General features: G+C 42.7%; 1 protein-coding gene across 1 annotated transcript; it reads right to left on the bottom strand.

Moving 5' to 3' along the window:
• Positions 1-2,158: 2,158 nt before the first annotated feature.
• On the bottom strand, positions 2,159-20,546 carry FAM163B (family with sequence similarity 163 member B). The gene is made up of 2 exons (XM_078640833.1): positions 20,454-20,546; positions 2,159-2,552 (listed from the first exon to the last, which is right to left on the bottom strand). Exons 1-2 carry the CDS (start codon positions 20,544-20,546, stop codon positions 2,160-2,162), a joined length of 486 nt encoding a protein of 161 aa, XP_078496959.1. The 3' UTR covers position 2,159.
• Between the last annotated feature and the right edge of the window lie 332 nt (positions 20,547-20,878).

Here is a 20,878-nt window from a genome sequence, read left to right as displayed (position 1 = left end):
TTAAACAACTGTTCCAATAAGCAATAATTTCACCTGAATATTGTATGTGATTACTTTTTTCTCCTAAAAGACCTGTAGTCGTTTTTGCCCACCCACCATGCCTGCCTGAATTGACAATGCAAAGAGGCTACGGTCTTTAGAGAAAAATCAAGAAAAGAGGAATCCGAAGAATCCCCAGGCAGCACTGCCATCTCGTGGCCAGTTAAAATATGACAAAAGTTGAAGTTTTTTTCTTCAGAAAATGCATCCTTGGATCCGTTTTGGTGGCTAGGATGCCTTTTGTGTTAAGAAAAAAGCTCTAAATGCTTTGTTATGCCCCTTGCATAATTCGGTGTAATCTTGCGTAATTTGCCTGTAATCGTGCGTAATTAGGCTACAGCAAATTAGGTGAGTTACCCCCCACCCCAATTTGAGAGAAGGGTTGCGTAGATGGGCAGGGCGTAACACCGGCTGCTGGGAAAGGGAACCCTTCAGGGACCACTTCTGGTGCACCCCAGGCTTTCGGTGGGACCATTCAGCTCAAGACCAATGGGTGTCTGGGAATAATGGGAAGCTCGTGGGCCCCTCTTCACATTTTTCAGGTGGGGGTTGAGCATAATTTTGTATTATGCTCCTGCATAAAGGGTCGGAGGAGGAGGGGCCGGGTGGAGGTGAGGAGAGAAGATGTAAGCCTAGGTGATGTGTAAATGGTTTGGCGTGTGTTCCAAAAGGACCTCTGTCTGAGAGTTTGCACAATCTAATCGAATACAGGCAGCCTGTACCAACTCTCCCTGCACCCCCGAAACACACTGGCTGCATCCTGAGACCTTGTATCAGGCCATTTGGCCGCACAGACGTTTGCTGCTTTTAAGGGCCACCTGTCCTCTCCTCCCCTTCCTTAGGCTGAAGACTAATGTTTCCTGCGTCGACAGACACAGCCAAGGGAGAAAACATCCGGACGTTTACGAAAGCAGAGAACACTCCATGGAGAGTGCAGGTGTGAGATTCACAGACTGGGAAAGGGTGTGTTGGAAGACACAATATCAGCTCTCGTGCAATGGCAGCGCCGCGGCATCTCCCATGTGTCAAGGCGCTGCACACGGCGCAGGATACGACACAGACAGAGCAGCTGCTGTCTGGACCACGGCTATGGCTTTACGGAAACCAGCAAAGCTTGGAACACCGTTCAGGCCCTTTCCTAAAGGGGAGGAAACAGAACAGTGGAGCTGAGAGCACAGAAAGCGCCTTTCCTGCCTGGGTAGGTGCAGGGGCCGGGTATGTGCAGGGCCCGGGTTGGAGGGCACTGGAATAAGCCGCTTTAGTTTCTGAGTACAGCAAAAGATGATTTCTAAGTGTGTGTATGAATTTAGCAGAAAGCAACGCGTTCATGTTTGAATAAAGGCATTGGTACATTTCAGCACAATATGGAATTCGTGTCATTCGAAAATCAGCTTTGAAACATGGGCCATGGGTACCAACAATGGCATTAAGTGGAAGCCAAAGAATTGCATCATACTTTTCACTCGAGTCCAGCACCCAAACGGGGATTGGTAGGAACTGTGTTTGTTTTGTTAGACAAAAGTAGCCAACGTGTGTGGGTGAGACCTGGACGAATGTTTGCCTCTCAGGTCGAGCCTCCACCCCCCACAGCATGCTTTCATCCAACGTGCCACCCTCAGCCGTGCCCAGGTTGTTTGCAGCGGTGAAAATAGTGGCAGATGCAGCATTCCTAAGCCTCTCAGGGATAGTGATGTAAAGTGGGTAGAACTGTTTTTGCAGTCACACATAAAATATAAAAAAGAGAATATTCTGTATCAAAACCAGCAGTATCATATTTTCATAAAATATTTCCTACAGGCACCGTCTATAATGTTTTAAAACCCACACATTTGAGAAGTGGCAGCTTTCCCCCTCAGTCAAACACTTAGAATACTGATAAACTTTGAAACTGTGCACTAATATTTTTTTGCTATTTATATTAAATATAATGTATAAATACATTCATAACAACTCTTCGATACATTTAAAACAGCTCCCCTACAAGAGATGAATTGTTACTAAAAGCCACGGTGGGGGGAGAGTGGAGGCTGTACAAAAGTCTGAAGTGGTCTTTCAGTCTGCGGTGGGCCTGCCCTGCCGCAGGCCCGTGGGGAGGCGCAGGGGGACCACCGCGCGACCCCTCAGACATCAGTGCTGATACTGCGGCTGCGCGAGAAGGCCTCGCGCATGGCCGAGAGACGGTTAGGGTTCAGAGGCTGCAGGCTCGCCAGGTTCATAGGCATTTCAATCTCCTCCTGGCTGATGGTTTTGTAGCTGACACGGTCCCCGCCATTGCGCACCTCCTCCGGCTGCTGCAGGAAGAATGGGGGGTCATAGTGCGGACAGGTGGGACAGACAGTCCGGCAGTGCGCGTGCGAGTGCGAGTGCTTCTGGGTGTATGGCGAGGAGTAGAGCGACGGCCCATTGGCCAGGACTATGTTCCGGTTGCTGTGGACTGGAGGGAAACGAGAATGGACCGCGAAGTCAGGCTCTTCTTCATCCTCTTCAGACTCCTCCTTCTTGCAGCAGTAATACTAAAGAAAGGAAAGAAGGACAAACATGTAAGGAGCGCATCTGTTCTTGCAGCAGTCATATTAAAGAAATGAAGAAAGGACAAACGTAGCAAGGAGCATCTGTTCAAAGAGAGCATCAATTAATGAGCTGTCATTCTGACTAATTCAGTTGTGCTTTTGCTGATATTACCGCATTCTAAGGGAAATAGAAGTGATAATCTCAGATCTTTTTGTGAGAACTACCTGAATGAAAGGATGAGTAAAATGAACAATTAGATATCCATAACTGAAATAGGCACTGGCAAAAGCAAAAGATATCATGTTGGCTGCTGATGGTTTGACTTTGCCAGTGCTTATTTTGTTTGTGAATGGTTATTGTAGCAAGAGTGTAAGAAAATGTCCCTTTTTGCCTGATCACCCCCAAACCTTTGGACTGGTGCTTCTCTTTATTTTTACTCTGAAAGTACACTGGGACCTGCTAACTAGGCCTTAGTGCCCTCATCTTTAAAATGTGTATGTTTAATTGGTTCACCCCCAACTGGCATAAGTTAACTTACTTATAAGTCCTTAGTGTAGGGAACTAGGGGAAATCAGGGCCGGTAAGTTAAGTGTCCCTCATGGACTGAAACACTTATTGAACTCCCCAAGTGTGACAAAGCAAAGCCTGATTCCCAGGTTGCATTTCAGACTGGCAAAGGGATTTTCAAACTTCTACCTCGACCTCTCCATTTAAAGCAATGGTAAAACCTGAATCTTCCTTTTTAATATTAATTAGTGACCCCTATGGCTGCCCTAAATAGCTCTAAAGGCAGAGTGCATTTTATTTAAAAGACAGACATGTGTTGTTAGAACTTTACATATTCTGACCGTAAAAACGCTGCATTGTTGTTTTTACTTAAGTCTAGTAGCCCCATTGGTGAGTATGAAGTTACATGCTGAGAACTCAGCAGTGCTAACTTTCAAATGGAACTACTAATTAGGATTCTTCATTGTGTCAAATGAATCAATGCATCAATCCTGACTTGTTGTTCAAGTTGAATTTATGTAACTATTTTACAAAGGGCAAGTTTAGAAAGCTGCCACTTTGATGGCCAAGTTTTCAAGTAGCCAATTTTCATTGAACATAGCTGCTGTCCCCGAGACAGCTGTCTTCCCTCCCAGGGAGAGGTGAGAATGACTCTCTGGAAGAGGAACAAACCACCTGCCTAAGAAAGAGGAGTGACCTCCTGCTGGCAAGATGGCCAGAGTGGGTGTGGGCCCAAAAGGCAAATTTGAAAGTGAAAGCAGCCTTTGAAGGGCAAATCGCAGTCACACTAGGAACGGGGTGCTCGTTTGTTTAGTCAACTAGGCTGCCATCTTGGGCAGAGAGTGAAAAGAAGTTGTCTCACAGTTTTTTCAAGAGGAGTGAACCCCCCTGGTTGCCACACCTCTATGTTGGGTTAGCGAGCACCACAATCAGAGAGAGGCCTTTTGCCACATTGGGAGTGGGCAGAGTATTGCACTATTGGATAGCTAGATGTCACACTTTACAGAAAGTAGTCATCAGATAGGAGGGGACCTGGTAGCCCATTGGCTAGTTAACCGTCACCACCACTAGGCTCATAGCGGGCATAAATGTGACACCCCTGGCACCAAGACATCAGATCACATCTTCAATGGAGAGAAGACCGAAGAAGGACCACCCTGCTGCTTCCTGGGCCCACCAAAGAGAGGCTACACCAAAGTCTGGACTGCACCTGTTGAACCTGTGGACTAGCAAAGAGAGGACTGAACCTGCAGTGCTTCACTTGTGGAAAATTGCTCACATGTGCAAGAAAGAGGTAGTCAGATGGCTGACTCCCTGTTACAATCTGAGAAGCATACGCCCTTCAGAGCCCAGTGCCAATAAGCCTAACCACTGTGGACCCTATGGTGCAGCCGAGGAGACTGAGTCCAAACCCACACAAGTTGCCCAGAGTCTGCTGAGTATATGATGTTTGGGCTAAAATCTTGGTTACTGATAGTGGCAGCTATTAAACATATGGAGAACAACATCAATGCTCTAATGAGCCTGTTACCCCTGCACGGTTGTACCTTTAAGATTTCTTAACTTTTAATTTCCTGTTTGTTGTGATCGCTGACATGACTTTGTGACAGGAATCTTTAAATACGAGAGCCGCTTCTCCACTAGCGGAGTGGAGGTCATGACTTCCACTAACCTGGCCAACTGGCTGACTGCCCACTATACTGTAAACCAAGCTTAAGTCTAACCGTTGTTGATCTCATGTAATACGTATGCAGGCACTTTACAATCATATCACTGGGGGCCATAGTCTCATTGAAAAGTTTCATAGAAACATTAACTAAGTCTCTTTTCTATACAGCTGCTCCACCTTTTTCCTAAAGTTTCCCTTTGCCATTTTTTAGGTATGATGTTAAGCAAGACCTTTTGTTTTTAATAAAAATATATAAACTATACCAGTACTTAATTTGAGCCGGTGGTTTCGGGTGCGCGCCACTTAATTGTCAACAATAGCACTTATGACAGGCTGCCACATGGTAGCTATGTTTGCCTAATTCAGAAAGCAGCACACCAACAGTATTTATTAATTCAATATACATTATAAATGACTAATACGTGCTGCCAAAGCTATTCTCATAGCTTAAGGGACCTGAAGTAGTCAGAATTGTCACACTTGTAGGAGTTGATGGTTAGATGCTGTAATTGGCAGCGCTGACAGGGGAAACGGGCGATGCAAGCTGAAGAAGCCTCCTGAGGAGGTCCGGGCACTCATTTTTTTTTACAAATTAAGCACTGTACTATACATAGTCACAGGAGCTTTCTGTCAGCCCTCTTCATCCATTAGTCTGCTGTAGTGTCATTCACAGTTTGCTTCTGAACACAGCATGGGGCGCAGGGTTATCCACTGGCTTCCCTGACTATGAGTGATGGCACTCTGCTCTTGCACAATGCACACATTGGCACAATAAGTAAGGTCCTTCGGTTCAAGATACTAGTGATAGAATGAGCGATTTTACATCAAAATAAATAGATATTAGATTTTAGATAATGCTTGTTTTCATACAACCCATTCTTTTATTTAAAAAAACAATAATAATTATAACCAAAATAAGCATTGGCAAAGCCAAAAGGTCAGCAACCAACACCAGGCTCATTGGCTTAACCAATATGTAGTTTCAATTTGTCTGTGATGATTAGATACTATTTTTTTCCTTTTTAAGAACTTGGCTTGAACCGATCAATTATTATTTTGACTGTATTGCTTAATTAATTTGTTGCCTTTGCAACCCGGCCCCTTGGTACACCCATAGAGCGAGTCTTAACTTGACCCATAACCTTACACAGCGATCAAAGGTACTTTTAAGGACTCTTTGGTTTGCTTTCGGACGTTCTTCCTAACTAGGTCGTTGTGGGAGCTCTACCATACACACAGTTAACCCCCTTGCACTTTACACCCAAGCCTGCCAACAGCACATCATACAACTTTTTTCGGCTTGTCTCCCTGCACCAGATCCCTATCCTCGTAATCTCGCATAGTGTGTTGGTGCATCAGTAATGGGGGCTTTTTGACAGTGAAAATGTAATTGCATTTGCAATAGGCGGATGTGTGCAGTACAAATGAAAGCATGAACCGTAAAATCCGGTAATAGAAAAACAGCAAACTACAAAGGGAGAAACTATAATAACCAAAGTGATCAGGGAAGAAAGAGCAAACAGCAAATTCGACGCATTCTTTGGAAGTGGGGGATGGGCTGCATTTATATTCTAAGTGTAGGTAAAATACAGAATCATAATAGAAACACTTAATTCGAATTTGTATTAAGACATATATTAAGATTCGAATGGTTTAAAAAGTAAAATGTGCTACGTTAGATGATTAATGTTATTTTTTTGAGTTGTCGAATCATTTGTGGCATTACAGTGTAGTATTGCAGGAGGCAATTAAAAGCATTGCCTGGTGTACAAATAAATTCACATAAGAACCATGCATGCATACAACCGCTGACATTTATTATAATTAATCTGGTGATGGGTTCCGGCGCTTTCCAAACAAAAAATAAACAAATTAGTCAAGGATCTCCTGTTAGCTAATTATAAACTTCTCAACAATTGTTTAACCATAACTTACACGACGTCTACACCAGGGCCTGTAGAAGCAAAGCATTTATTATATAGCTATATTTGACAGTATGGGAAGTCGTCTCATTAGGTAAGCCATTAAAACAATATTCTAAAATATTTGAGTGGTTCTAAAATTTCCTTTGATAAAACCGTTTTTCAACACTTGCCTTCGAGGTTCTATCAAAACTTCACAAATATATAATATATGGATTAGATTTGCCTTTTCTGTCTACTCCATCGGATTAGACATTCTGTTATTTATACCTGTAACATTCTAAAACACATGTACCCTCTTTTTGCTCTCAATATTCGCCTCTATAGAGCTTTCAATTTTAAGCAGAGTTTTGCTGAAGTACTCTTTTTTATGTATTTTTTGTGTGCCAAGTCTGTACGTCTTCTTCCAGTGTCAGTTTTACCTTTTATCTTTCTTTTATATTTGTTTTAACAAATAGTATTCACAATTTTGCTGTCAATCAATCAATCAGTATTTGCATGAGCGCACTCATCACCCGGGGGTATCCCTAAACAGAACTAAGTGATTTCTAGCTAGGAAGACGTTTAGATGTTTGCCCAGGGACTAATGTAGGCCCTGGTGGCCAGAAGCACTAGGACCTTTGACAGAGGCGTAACACATAGTGAAGAATTTGGAATGTGGCTCGATTCGTAACTGAGTTTTCCCCACCAGACTAAGACTGTGACCAGCTGCAGTTTGGAGAATGCTGAGGAGTCTCAGGGAAATTCCTTGGCTAATGCCTACACGAACTCCAAGGACCATTGTCCAGGCTTCGATCATAGCTTGGCTGGACTACAGAAATATCCTTCACCTGGGAACTTCTAAAGCTGCAGTTAAAAGGCTCCAAATGACCCAAAATGCGGCCACACTTCTTTTGGGCCACATCCCTAAATACTCTCCGGTCTCTACTCAGGAAGCTTCACTGGTTGTCTGTAGTTAAGCACATACATTTCAAAGCACTTTACTCTTCCTATAGGGCACTCGGAGAGGTGGGATCTCGCAACTGTAGGGAGTTGGTGGCCTCCTACTGTCTCTCAAGAACCCTGGGGCATATTATCAAGGACCGGTGTTAAAATTATGGCGATAATGGGCTTGATAATACGCCCTTGTTAATTCCCATAGAAGCCCATGTTAACCCAAGAACATAGGCATCAGTAATGGGGGCTTTTTGACAGTGAAAATGTAATTGCATTTGCAATAGGCGGATGTGTGCAGTACAAATGAAAGCATGAACCGTAAAATCCGGTAATAGAAAAACAGCAAACTACAAAGGGAGAAACTATAATAACCAAAGTGATCAGGGAAGAAAGAGCAAACAGCAAATTCGACGCATTCTTTGGAAGTGGGGGATGGGCTGCATTTATATTCTAAGTGTAGGTAAAATACAGAATCATAATAGAAACACTTAATTCGAATTTGTATTAAGACATATATTAAGATTCGAATGGTTTAAAAAGTAAAATGTGCTACGTTAGATGATTAATGTTATTTTTTTGAGTTGTCGAATCATTTGTGGCATTACAGTGTAGTATTGCAGGAGGCAATTAAAAGCATTGCCTGGTGTACAAATAAATTCACATAAGAACCATGCATGCATACAACCACTGACATTTATTATAATTAATCTGGTGATGGGTTCCGGCGCTTTCCAAACAAAAAATAAACAAATTAGTCAAGGATCTCCTGTTAGCTAATTATAAACTTCTCAACAATTGTTTAACCATAACTTACACGACGTCTACACCAGGGCCTGTAGAAGCAAAGCATTTATTATATAGCTATATTTGACAGTATGGGAAGTCGTCTCATTAGGTAAGCCATTAAAACAATATTCTAAAATATTTGAGTGGTTCTAAAATTTCCTTTGATAAAACCGTTTTTCAACACTTGCCTTCGAGGTTCTATCAAAACTTCACAAATATATAATATATGGATTAGATTTGCCTTTTCTGTCTACTCCATCGGATTAGACATTCTGTTATTTATACCTGTAACATTCTAAAACACATGTACCCTCTTTTTGCTCTCAATATTCGCCTCTATAGAGCTTTCAATTTTAAGCAGAGTTTTGCTGAAGTACTCTTTTTTATGTATTTTTTGTGTGCCAAGTCTGTACGTCTTCTTCCAGTGTCAGTTTTACCTTTTATCTTTCTTTTATATTTGTTTTAACAAATAGTATTCACAATTTTGCTGTCAATCAATCAATCAGTATTTGCATGAGCGCACTCATCACCCGGGGGTATCCCTAAACAGAACTAAGTGATTTCTAGCTAGGAAGACGTTTAGATGTTTGCCCAGGGACTAATGTAGGCCCTGGTGGCCAGAAGCACTAGGACCTTTGACAGAGGCGTAACACATAGTGAAGAATTTGGAATGTGGCTCGATTCGTAACTGAGTTTTCCCCACCAGACTAAGACTGTGACCAGCTGCAGTTTGGAGAATGCTGAGGAGTCTCAGGGAAATTCCTTGGCTAATGCCTACACGAACTCCAAGGACCATTGTCCAGGCTTCGATCATAGCTTGGCTGGACTACAGAAATATCCTTCACCTGGGAACTTCTAAAGCTGCAGTTAAAAGGCTCCAAATGACCCAAAATGCGGCCACACTTCTTTTGGGCCACATCCCTAAATACTCTCCGGTCTCTACTCAGGAAGCTTCACTGGTTGTCTGTAGTTAAGCACATACATTTCAAAGCACTTTACTCTTCCTATAGGGCACTCGGAGAGGTGGGATCTCGCAACTGTAGGGAGTTGGTGGCCTCCTACTGTCTCTCAAGAACCCTGGGGCATATTATCAAGGACCGGTGTTAAAATTATGGCGATAATGGGCTTGATAATACGCCCTTGTTAATTCCCATAGAAGCCCATGTTAACCCAAGAACATAGGCATCAGTAATGGGGGCTTTTTGACAGTGAAAATGTAATTGCATTTGCAATAGGCGGATGTGTGCAGTACAAATGAAAGCATGAACCGTAAAATCCGGTAATAGAAAAACAGCAAACTACAAAGGGAGAAACTATAATAACCAAAGTGATCAGGGAAGAAAGAGCAAACAGCAAATTCGACGCATTCTTTGGAAGTGGGGGATGGGCTGCATTTATATTCTAAGTGTAGGTAAAATACAGAATCATAATAGAAACACTTAATTCGAATTTGTATTAAGACATATATTAAGATTCGAATGGTTTAAAAAGTAAAATGTGCTACGTTAGATGATTAATGTTATTTTTTTGAGTTGTCGAATCATTTGTGGCATTACAGTGTAGTATTGCAGGAGGCAATTAAAAGCATTGCCTGGTGTACAAATAAATTCACATAAGAACCATGCATGCATACAACCGCTGACATTTATTATAATTAATCTGGTGATGGGTTCCGGCGCTTTCCAAACAAAAAATAAACAAATTAGTCAAGGATCTCCTGTTAGCTAATTATAAACTTCTCAACAATTGTTTAACCATAACTTACACGACGTCTACACCAGGGCCTGTAGAAGCAAAGCATTTATTATATAGCTATATTTGACAGTATGGGAAGTCGTCTCATTAGGTAAGCCATTAAAACAATATTCTAAAATATTTGAGTGGTTCTAAAATTTCCTTTGATAAAACCGTTTTTCAACACTTGCCTTCGAGGTTCTATCAAAACTTCACAAATATATAATATATGGATTAGATTTGCCTTTTCTGTCTACTCCATCGGATTAGACATTCTGTTATTTATACCTGTAACATTCTAAAACACATGTACCCTCTTTTTGCTCTCAATATTCGCCTCTATAGAGCTTTCAATTTTAAGCAGAGTTTTGCTGAAGTACTCTTTTTTATGTATTTTTTGTGTGCCAAGTCTGTACGTCTTCTTCCAGTGTCAGTTTTACCTTTTATCTTTCTTTTATATTTGTTTTAACAAATAGTATTCACAATTTTGCTGTCAATCAATCAATCAGTATTTGCATGAGCGCACTCATCACCCGGGGGTATCCCTAAACAGAACTAAGTGATTTCTAGCTAGGAAGACGTTTAGATGTTTGCCCAGGGACTAATGTAGGCCCTGGTGGCCAGAAGCACTAGGACCTTTGACAGAGGCGTAACACATAGTGAAGAATTTGGAATGTGGCTCGATTCGTAACTGAGTTTTCCCCACCAGACTAAGACTGTGACCAGCTGCAGTTTGGAGAATGCTGAGGAGTCTCAGGGAAATTCCTTGGCTAATGCCTACACGAACTCCAAGGACCATTGTCCAGGCTTCGATCATAGCTTGGCTGGACTACAGAAATATCCTTCACCTGGGAACTTCTAAAGCTGCAGTTAAAAGGCTCCAAATGACCCAAAATGCGGCCACACTTCTTTTGGGCCACATCCCTAAATACTCTCCGGTCTCTACTCAGGAAGCTTCACTGGTTGTCTGTAGTTAAGCACATACATTTCAAAGCACTTTACTCTTCCTATAGGGCACTCGGAGAGGTGGGATCTCGCAACTGTAGGGAGTTGGTGGCCTCCTACTGTCTCTCAAGAACCCTGGGGCATATTATCAAGGACCGGTGTTAAAATTATGGCGATAATGGGCTTGATAATACGCCCTTGTTAATTCCCATAGAAGCCCATGTTAACCCAAGAACATAGGCATCTATGGGAATTAACAAGGGTGTATTATCAAGCCCATTATTGCCGTTTTATCGGCAGTTTCCTGCCGATAAAGCGGCGATAATTTTAACACCGGTCCTTGATAATATGCCCCCCTTTGCTCTACTTATCTTAGACAAGCTGAAGTTCCAAGGAGTCATTGTGCCAGACAAGAAGGTCTTTCCTTTAGATACGTTCTGTCAACATTATGGAATTCCCTCCATCTCTTCCTCTGTTCTATGGGGACGGTATTCCATAAACAACTGAAGACTTGGCTGTTCTTATTCTGGCATTAGTGCTGCGAGTGGTTGACTTGATTTCTGCACTAGTGCTGGGAAACCCTTTTTGGGGATCCATGTCTACAAATGTTAAAAATAGATTTTGTATAGATATATCTTGGAGGGAGTGACCTGACCAACTTAGCAAACATAGGGGTTCCAACATAACAACAATGGCATTTGACCCATTCTTAGATGTACAACAAGTTGTAAACCTGGGAATGCATCAAAAGCCTATGGCTCCCCAGGGGAGGTGTTTGGGAGGCGCATCAAGGAGAAATTACATTATTTCTCCTCTTTTTTTCCTCTTTGTACATGTGCTGCATTATGCAGCACACGTAGAAAGAGGAAATCCCCTCCACTGATGTTTTTTTAGGAAGGAAGGTGCCCCGTTTCTGCACCAAAACTATCATCCCTACAATGTAGACACCCTTGCACAGTGGTGCCTGGGTGCCTGTGTTGGCACAAGGCAACCAATTGAGTGCCAGCACAGGGAAAGTGGACAGAAATGCTCAGAACAATAGTATTCCAAAACCATTTTAGTAAATAGAAATGTAATAATCAAAAAAACATCAGAATGATGACAATTAGACAAAGGGAACCAGAGTTATGATTTGTTAACGTGTTAAGGTAAAAATCAATAGTAAACGTAAAGCACTACTGAAAAATATCACTTTGTCATTTACCAGGACTTAGTGCAACATACTAAAGTATACAAAAAGTGATGGATAGAATTTTTGAATTAATCTCAACCACCGGGAAATACTTGGGCCTCCTCCCAGTCCATTCTTATATTGCACACCATGCCATCTCAGTTTGGACCCAGCTATATGCAAATTACTCTTTCCACTGCTCCAATGGGAACAGCCCACCTGAACTTCCAAGTCAGGTCCTTCCTGAACTGGAACACAAGCAACCCAGGACTGGTTTCACCCTTGTTATGGGCTCATCAGCCAGGTATAGCTTGGTTCCAGTGACATAGTGTGCACCGAACCTATGTCCATCCGACTTAAGAAGACATACTAAAGTACACAAAGAATGATGGATGGAATGGTTGAATTAATCTCTGCCACTGATAATTATTAAGGCCATATCCCAGTCCATCGTTATTTTGTACTCCATGCCACCTCAGTTAGGACCCAGATATACAAGTTAGTCTTGACTCTGCTCCAATGGTAACAGTCCAGTCCACATTGCCAAGCCAAGTCCTCCCTGAACCTGAACACAAGCAACCCAAGACTGTTTTTTCCCCATGTTATGGGCTCATCAGGTGGGTATTGTTTGTTTTCAGTGACACAGTGTGTACAGGACTAACGGCTGGGCATATCAATCTCACTTAGGGTGACTTACTAAAGTATACAAAAAACAATGGACAGAATGTTTGAAATAACCTTAGCCACTGATAAATATTCAGGGCTGCATCCCAGTTCATCGTAATTTTGCACACCATGCCACCTCAGTTTGAACCCAGCTATGTGCAAATCAAGCTTCACGCTGCTCCAATAAGAACAGTCCATCCCGTACTGCAAAGTCAGGTTCTCCCTGAACATGAACACAAGCAACCCAGTACCGGTTTTACCCTTGTTATGAGCTCATCAGCCAGGTACAGCTTGGTTCCATTGACACAGTGTGCACGGGGCCCACTTCTGGGCATACCAGTCCCACTTAGGGTGACAAACTAAAGTATACAAAAAGTGATGGATGGAATGCTTGAATGTCTCTCAACAACCCTGTACAAGTAGTGACCCTTATTTTAGTCAGGGTAAGGGTGTTACACACCCAAGATAACTTTTGCTCACCCCCTTGGTAGAATGGCACGAGCAATCAGGCTTATCTCAGAGGCAATGTGTAAACAATTTGCACATAAAACACACAAAAACACTGTGAAAACACTACAAATTGACCCCACACCAGTTTAGAAAAATAACCAATCTTTATTTGAATCAAGCAAGACCAAAATGACAAAGAATCTAACATACATGAACATCAATCCCTCTATTAAAGGTTTAAGCAACCTTAGTCCATAGACCTCTATGGATATGTTGATTTTAGAACAAAGTACCTTTGATATGGTCAATCCAAGACGAAAAACAGCCGCAGAGAGGAGATGCATCAGAGAGCACAAGCGATGCGTCAATTCCTGAGTCCCAGGGGAATGAAGGCATCAGGTCTGCTGCACGGCAGGAGAAGTATTGTGTTGCTTCCTTAGTGTGACGGGAAGCGATGCATCGAATTTCAGACACACAGCATCAGCTCCTTACTGCGGGGTGACATCGCTGGAGACTTGGTGCACAGGTATGATGCGTGGAAAATCCAGGCACATAGAGTTGATGCAACTGCCGTGAAACAGGTGATGCATAGATTCCTTCAGCTGGGTCTGTGTCAAAGTGGGGCACTCAGACATCGGAGACATGGTGATCAGGACTCAGGTTGAAGCAATCTCTTTTGATTTGTTCTGCATTCCGTCCATCAATTGTGTGTCTTTTGCTTTCTCGCCCTAAGTGCACCGGGTATGGCCAGACATGGGTCCCAGGCTCACTGTGCCACTGGATTCAAGCTATCTTAGCTGATGGGGGTGAAACCTCGAAACCGGTCCTAGGATGCTTGTTTCCAGTCCAGGGAGGACCTGGCTTGTCAGTTCGGGTTAGACTGTTCACATGAGGCACAGGATCAAGACTGATTTGCATATTGCCAGGTCTAAACTTGGATGGCATGGTCAGCAAAGGAATTATGGATTTAACCCAGATCTCTTGACTGGGTGTGAATGTTTTGATTTGTTCTGCATTCCATCCATCAATTGTGTGTCTTTTGCTTTCTCGCCCTAAGTGCGCTGGGTACGCCCAGACGTGGTTCCTGGGCTCACTGTGCCACTGGATTCAACCTATTCTGGCCAATGAGGGGTGAAACCTCGAAAATGGTCCTTGGATGCTTGTTTCCAGTCCAGGGAGGACCTTGCTTGAGAGTTCAGTCTGGACTGTTCCCATGAGGCACAGGGTCAAGACTGATTTGCATATTGCCAGGTCTAAATTGGGGTGGCACGGTGAGCAAAAGAATGATAGATTTAACCCAGATCTATTGACTGGGGTTGAATGTTTTGATTTGTTGTGCATTCTGTCCATCAGTTGTGTGCCTTTTGCTTTCTCACCCTAAGTGCGGCAGGTAAGCCCAGATGTGGGTCCCTGGCTCACTGTGCCACTGGATTCTAGCTATCCTCGCTGATGAGGGGTGAAACCTCGAAACCAGTTCTAGGATGCTTGTTTCCGGTCCAGGGAGGTCCTGGCTTGGCAGTTTGGGCTGGACTGTTCCCATGAGGCACAGGGTCAAGACTGATTTGCATATTACCAGGTCTCAACTGGGGTGGCATGGTGAGCAAAATAATGATGGATTTAACCCATATCTCTTGCCTGGGGGTGAATATTTTGATTTGCTCTGCATTCCATCCATCAATTGTGTGTTTCTATTGTGGCGATCTCTCGGTCGCACGACAGGCACTGCATCGATTCTTCGGCCGCACTGTGGAGATGCATTTGTTTTTTAACAACGGGGCTTTGCTGTGGCAGGAAAAACAGTTGCTGAAGGGCGATGCATGGAGTTTCAGTACTTGAAACAGGAAACCCACCTCCAACGGCTCAGAACTGCATCACCTCACAGGTGATAACTCACAGTCTAGGATTTCAAGGGAGCTGCAGATGAAGTCTTTGATGGCCCTGAGAATTCCAACAGGAGGCAAGCACACACAAGCCCTTGGAGAGCCTCAACAATCAGGATAAGAAAGTAAAGTCCAGTCCTTCGACTGCCCAAGACAAACACAGAAAGCAGCAGGCAAGAACAACACAGCAACAGGCAGAGTGGCAGGTTCCCTCTTACAGATTCTCCAGCTCTTCTTCTGGGCAGAATCTCTTTTTTGATCCAGAAGTGTGCTGAAAATGTGGGGTTATAGGTCAAATATTTATACCCCTTTCCGCCTTTGAAGTAGGCATACTTAAAAGTATAGTCTTTAGTGCACGAACCCTGCCTTGCCCTGACCTGGCTCCAGACACACTGTAGGTGGGTGGAGACAGCTTTGTGTGAGGACAAGCACAGCCCTATTCAGGTGTGGGTGACAACTCCTCCCACCACTCTTGCACAAGAAGGCCCTTCAGCCTGGTGATGAGCCTTCGGGATATGCAGGGCATTCCTCCTCTCCCTTTGTGTGACTGTCTTGAGTGATTGCACAAACAGCCCCTGTCAGTCTAAACCAGATGTGGATTCTGCAGGCAGAGACACAGGATGGTAAAGCAAAAAAATGACCAATTTCTAAAAAAACATTTCCAAAACACACAAATCAAAAAACTACCAGATGTGTTTTTAAATACAGAGTTCAAGGAACCCGAACTCCAAATCTTCCCAATTGAAGGCAGCTCCAATGATAACCTATGCAAGAGAGTCCTTGCAATAGTGAAAAACGAAATTAGTAGTATTTCACTATCAGGGCTGGTAAAACACACCGTACAGGTCCTACCTTCCACATACACTGCACCCTACTCATGGGGCTACATTGGGCCCACATTAGGGGTGCTTTACCTGTAATAAAAGGGAAGGTTTAGAAATTGCAGTTTAAAAGTGCACTCAGACACTGAAGTCGCAGGCCTGAGACAGATTTGCAGGGCTACTCCTGCAGGCTGCACAGTCAGTGCTGCAGGCCCCCTAGTAGCATTTGAATTACAGGCCCTGGGCACACACAGTGCACTTTACTAGGAGCTTACCAGTAAATCATATATGCCAGTCATGGATAACCAATCACCATCATAATTTACATAGGGGCACTTGCACTTTAGCACAGATCAGCAGTAATAAAGTGTTCAGAGTTCAAAAACCAGCAAAGACGAAGTCTAGCATACAGTCAAATATGCAGGAGGCAGAAGCAAAAAGCCAGGGGAAACCACACCAAGGATGCCAGGTTTAGCACCTAGCTAAATGCAAATCAGTCTTGACCCTGCTCCAATGGAAACAGTCCAGCCCGAACTGCCAAGCCAGTTGTTCCCTAAACTGGAATACAAGCAATCCAGAAACAATTTCACCCTTGCTATGGGCTCTTCAGCCAGGTGCAGCTTGGTTCCAGTGACACAGTGTGCATGGAACGCATGCCTGGGCATACCGTGACATACTAGAGTATACAAAAAGTGATGGATGGAATGCTTGAATAAATCTCAGCCACTGGCAATTACTGGGGGCCTCATACCAGTCTATCATTATTTTGCACACCATACCACCTCAGTCGGGAGGGCAGGTTTCACAGCTGGCAGAGTTCTGTTGTTGAGTACAAGGTTTTTAGAGCCCGTTCTGTCCCTGAGGCTCTGTTCAGGAGGCCAGACAACTACTCCTAGGGTCACTCTAGTGGTCTTGGGTTTAAGATCCAGGTAGAATCCTTCTCACCCAGGAAGGAGGATTGCATAGCAGGGCAGCAGAGTAGGAGTCCTTCTTGCAGCAAAGCAGCACAGCTGTCCTTCTTATCAGTATTTCACATGCCCAAATGCGTAGTGAAGAGTTGGTTTTGAAGGTCTGTTATTTATGCCGGTGCCCACATTGAAGTAAAGGGTTTCAGAGGCTTTCACCCCCTGAGGTGTCAGGCATCTTTCTCCTCCTTGCCTTGGCCCCAGCTTGTCTGGGGAATCAAAAGACTAGTGACAAACCCCTTGTGAGTGTGTTTCAGGCAAAGCTTTCATGATGTGCAAGTGTTGTAGATGACAGCTCCTCCCTCTCGTTAAGCCATAATGGTCCATCCAGCCAACACCTAGCCTCCATTTGCCTCAATGTCGAGGAACAATATACAAGGACCAGCTGCAAGCTACACTCAGACATGTGTCCCAGGGACATGGTGCAGGCACCAAATAGTTAGAAAACGAAAATGCAAACCTTTGAAAAGTGGCATTTTCAGAATTGACTTAAAATTAGACTTTACAATTATATAGACACCAAACTCGATCTGTCTTCCTGCTCTCAATTGACAGTTATCACTTATTAAATGTAATACAGAAACCCAAAGATATTCCGTGAGAGGTGGGTCTTGCTGTAACAAATATAAGAGGTTTCCACTACTAGTACAAGTAAAACTTAAATGTCCATGCCCAACTTTTTCAACACACTGCATCCAGCACTCTGGGCTGTTCAGGGCCTACTCTAGGGATGACTGTTATGTCTTACAAAGGTAGATTTGGGCTTAGCAAAAAGGCTTATTTTGCCAGGCCAAAATGGCAGTTTGAAACTGCCCGCACAGGCTTCAATAGCAGGCTTGAAGTTTGTTTAAAACGCTACTTAAATGGGTGGCACAATCAGTGCTGCAGGTCCACAAGCAGCATTTAATTTACAAGCCCTGGGTACATGTAGTAACACTTTACTAGGGACTCACAAATAAAATAAATCTGCCAATTGGTGTAAGCCAATTCTACCATGTTTAGGAAAGAGCGCACAAGCACGTTAGCACTGTTTATCTGTGGTAAAGTGAACAGAGTCCTAAAGACCACACAAACAAATTTCAGCAAAAAAGTGGATGGTAGAGGCAAAACTCTTGGGGGTGACCATGCAGATAAGGCCAAGTCCAACAGATAATATTTACATTGACCAAAAAAAGATATCCTTCTCACATTTAAGCAGAAGCAGTGAAAAGTAATTTAACGATTAAGGGGCATATGTATGAAAATCCCTCTTTGCGATTCTCAAATAACATTATTGGCTGAGAATCAACTCTAAGACTCACTATCTGTTCCCTGTTGGCATGTAATTCCTGTGTACACTGGAGATTCTCTTCCCCATGCAGACTGTCTCTTTCGTTGGTTCTACATTTGTGGCCACTTCTGCAGTGGGGACTTGCATTCTTAACAGAATCCGCTAGCGTCAATCAAAAATCATTGATGGTAGAAGGATTTTCAATAATTATCATAACAAATGTATTGATCTTTCTTGCCCGTGTGCTTCTCCTCTTCCCCCTGTTTTGCGCTCATCCTTCATGCTTCTCTCCTCCCCCAAGCTAAACATTGCTCTCTCTCACCCCTGTGCTTCTGTCCCACCCACACTCTACTTCCTTGATATACATGTGCTCCAACCATGTTGCTTCCTCCTACCTACTCCCTCCGTGTTGCTTTCTCCCACCCATGCCCTCAATGTTGCTTCTGTCTGTGTTACTTCCCCTACCTGCATCCTCCATGTTGCTTCTCCCTCACCAGCGCTCCTCTGCTTAAAAAACACTTTTGCTTTACTTTTTTACTGATCTACTAATCGAAGTTGGATCAGTAAACAAAACGAAAAAAATCACCTACCTCATTTTGTAGGCACACATATGTCTGATGCACACAACTACAAAATCACTGAAAACCACTGGCAATGCTTATAGGTGGCTAAAGAGGAACCTATTGCTTTGCCAAAGCTTAGTTTTATAATAGGTCTCTATGTAATGCCCTCAAATATAAGTAAACATTAATGACAGCCCCTAATAAAATAATCTAATCTTTATAGTGTTTGCTGATAAACTATTGTGTAAAGGAGGGAAATCCTCAGTATCGCTTTGTTTATTTCGCATTCTACAATATATTTTGTAACCAGGGGTACCACACCAGGAACTCACCGGTTTTATTCCTTGGACTAATTTTAAATATACTCTTTTGTTCGTCAATGACGATAAATAGTCTTTATTTATGTATTGAACACCTCTGGTTCAATTTTTTACTTTCAGTAATAAATATTATAATTAAATTTAGAAGCTCGCTTGCTTCCACAGTGGACTTTTGATGGAAAGCATCCTTATCGGGTAAAAAGAAAAGACAGAATCAAGGGCCATATTATCAAGAAACGGTGATACATTATCTTGTGAATTCCCATAGATGTTAACCTGGGCTTCTATGGGAATTCACAAGGGCATATTATCAAGCCCATTATCGCCTATTTAGCTGCAGTTTTCTGCCGATAAAAGCGGCGATAATGTATCACCCTTTCTTGATAATATGGCCCTAAATTCGGGGAACATTTTCGGAGGTTTTAAATGACACAGAAGCCAAAGACACTCTGATCCAGAGCAATGACATGTCGTTCTTCAGTGAGTCAGGAAGAGACAGGTTTTAAATTTCACTTCATTATGGGATATTTTCCTTTTTATTTTCGAAGGATCTGTTAGAATTTTGCTTTGTGCTCATAAACGAAATGAAAAGGTTAAAACCAAACACAATAAGGTTACTTTGAAACTCCAATGTTCATACTCGCAAATACTATGCAACATAGTTGGATCATATGCATTTGGCTAAACCTACTTAGTAAACAGTTATTTTCATATTTAAACTAAGATCTTTATCACACAGAAGATGGCCACAAAAAGGGATATTTGTAAATGCTGCAGTTGTGTAAATTCACGCCTTTGCATCCCTCAAAAATATATATAATATATTTAATAACTAATTTCTATAAAAAATAAATAAAGACGAACTAGCTTTAGATGCATGAGTGCTGCAGGTGCTTTAATAATAAAATGCTGCCATAAGGTATTACCAATTTAATAATATAACCCAATTGCTGCTACCGTGGGCTATACTAGTTATATGCCCGAGGTGCAGGGGAGATTGTTCTAAACTAAGCCAGGAGAAACAGAAAGGCAAACAGTGGACTGTTGGAGCAGAAGGAAGGCCTATACCAGCCAATATTGGCCATGAGTTACTCCATTGTCTTCAAAGGAGCTCTTAGCAATTCAATGGTGTTGACTAATTCCTGCTTTAGCTTCCTGGTTGAACCCACACATCCCTCCAAATATTCTCCTATGATGTCATTCCTACTTTTCCAAGGGTTGCATTATCCACGGTCTTTGATAAATGGATGTTCTATATTCTTCCACACAGGTACCCTGCTATACAAAAGGTATCTTACCTGAAGCCTACAGTAGCAGAGTACTGCTATGATGCAGAGCAGAATAACAGTCGCTAAAATTCCACCGGTGATGACCACAGTCCCGGCTGTCATTCGACCGCTTCTCCATTAACCGCCTGCAAGAGATAGAGGCATCTAAAGTTAAAAGATGACCTAGAATCATGAAAAGCACAAAGGAAAACGAGCTAATTAAAGAAGAAATACAGAGAGGGTGACAGTTCTGAAGAAATATGGAAATAAATTCTGAAATTGATATTTCCAAACTGATGATAGAACTCGATATGTGTGAGGTCCTGTTTTGATCTAAAAAGTCTTTTTTATGGGCAAACATGTTTTGGCTATTGTGTGATCTGGAGAAGACTATATTATACCTCAAGAATAAATCATCGGAATTGAAAGAAGATGGACTGGACTTTGTTTTCATG

This window comes from Lissotriton helveticus, chromosome 5_1, assembly GCF_964261635.1.
Source record: "Lissotriton helveticus chromosome 5_1, aLisHel1.1, whole genome shotgun sequence".
Classification (NCBI taxonomy): Eukaryota; Metazoa; Chordata; class Amphibia; order Caudata; family Salamandridae; genus Lissotriton; species Lissotriton helveticus.
Note: the sequence above shows the minus strand (reverse complement) of the source record. Positions and strands in the feature narration are given on the sequence as shown.

Excerpts from the sequence above, each read along its gene's own strand:
- FAM163B (XM_078640833.1), bottom strand. The coding sequence starts at position 20,546 with ATGACAGCCGGGACTGTGGTCATCACCGGTGGAATTTTAGCGACTGTT. Across the intron at positions 2,553-20,453 it reads TCTGCTACTGTAGGCTTCAG|TATTACTGCTGCAAGAAGGA; the intron begins GTAAGATACCTT and ends TCCTTTCTTTAG.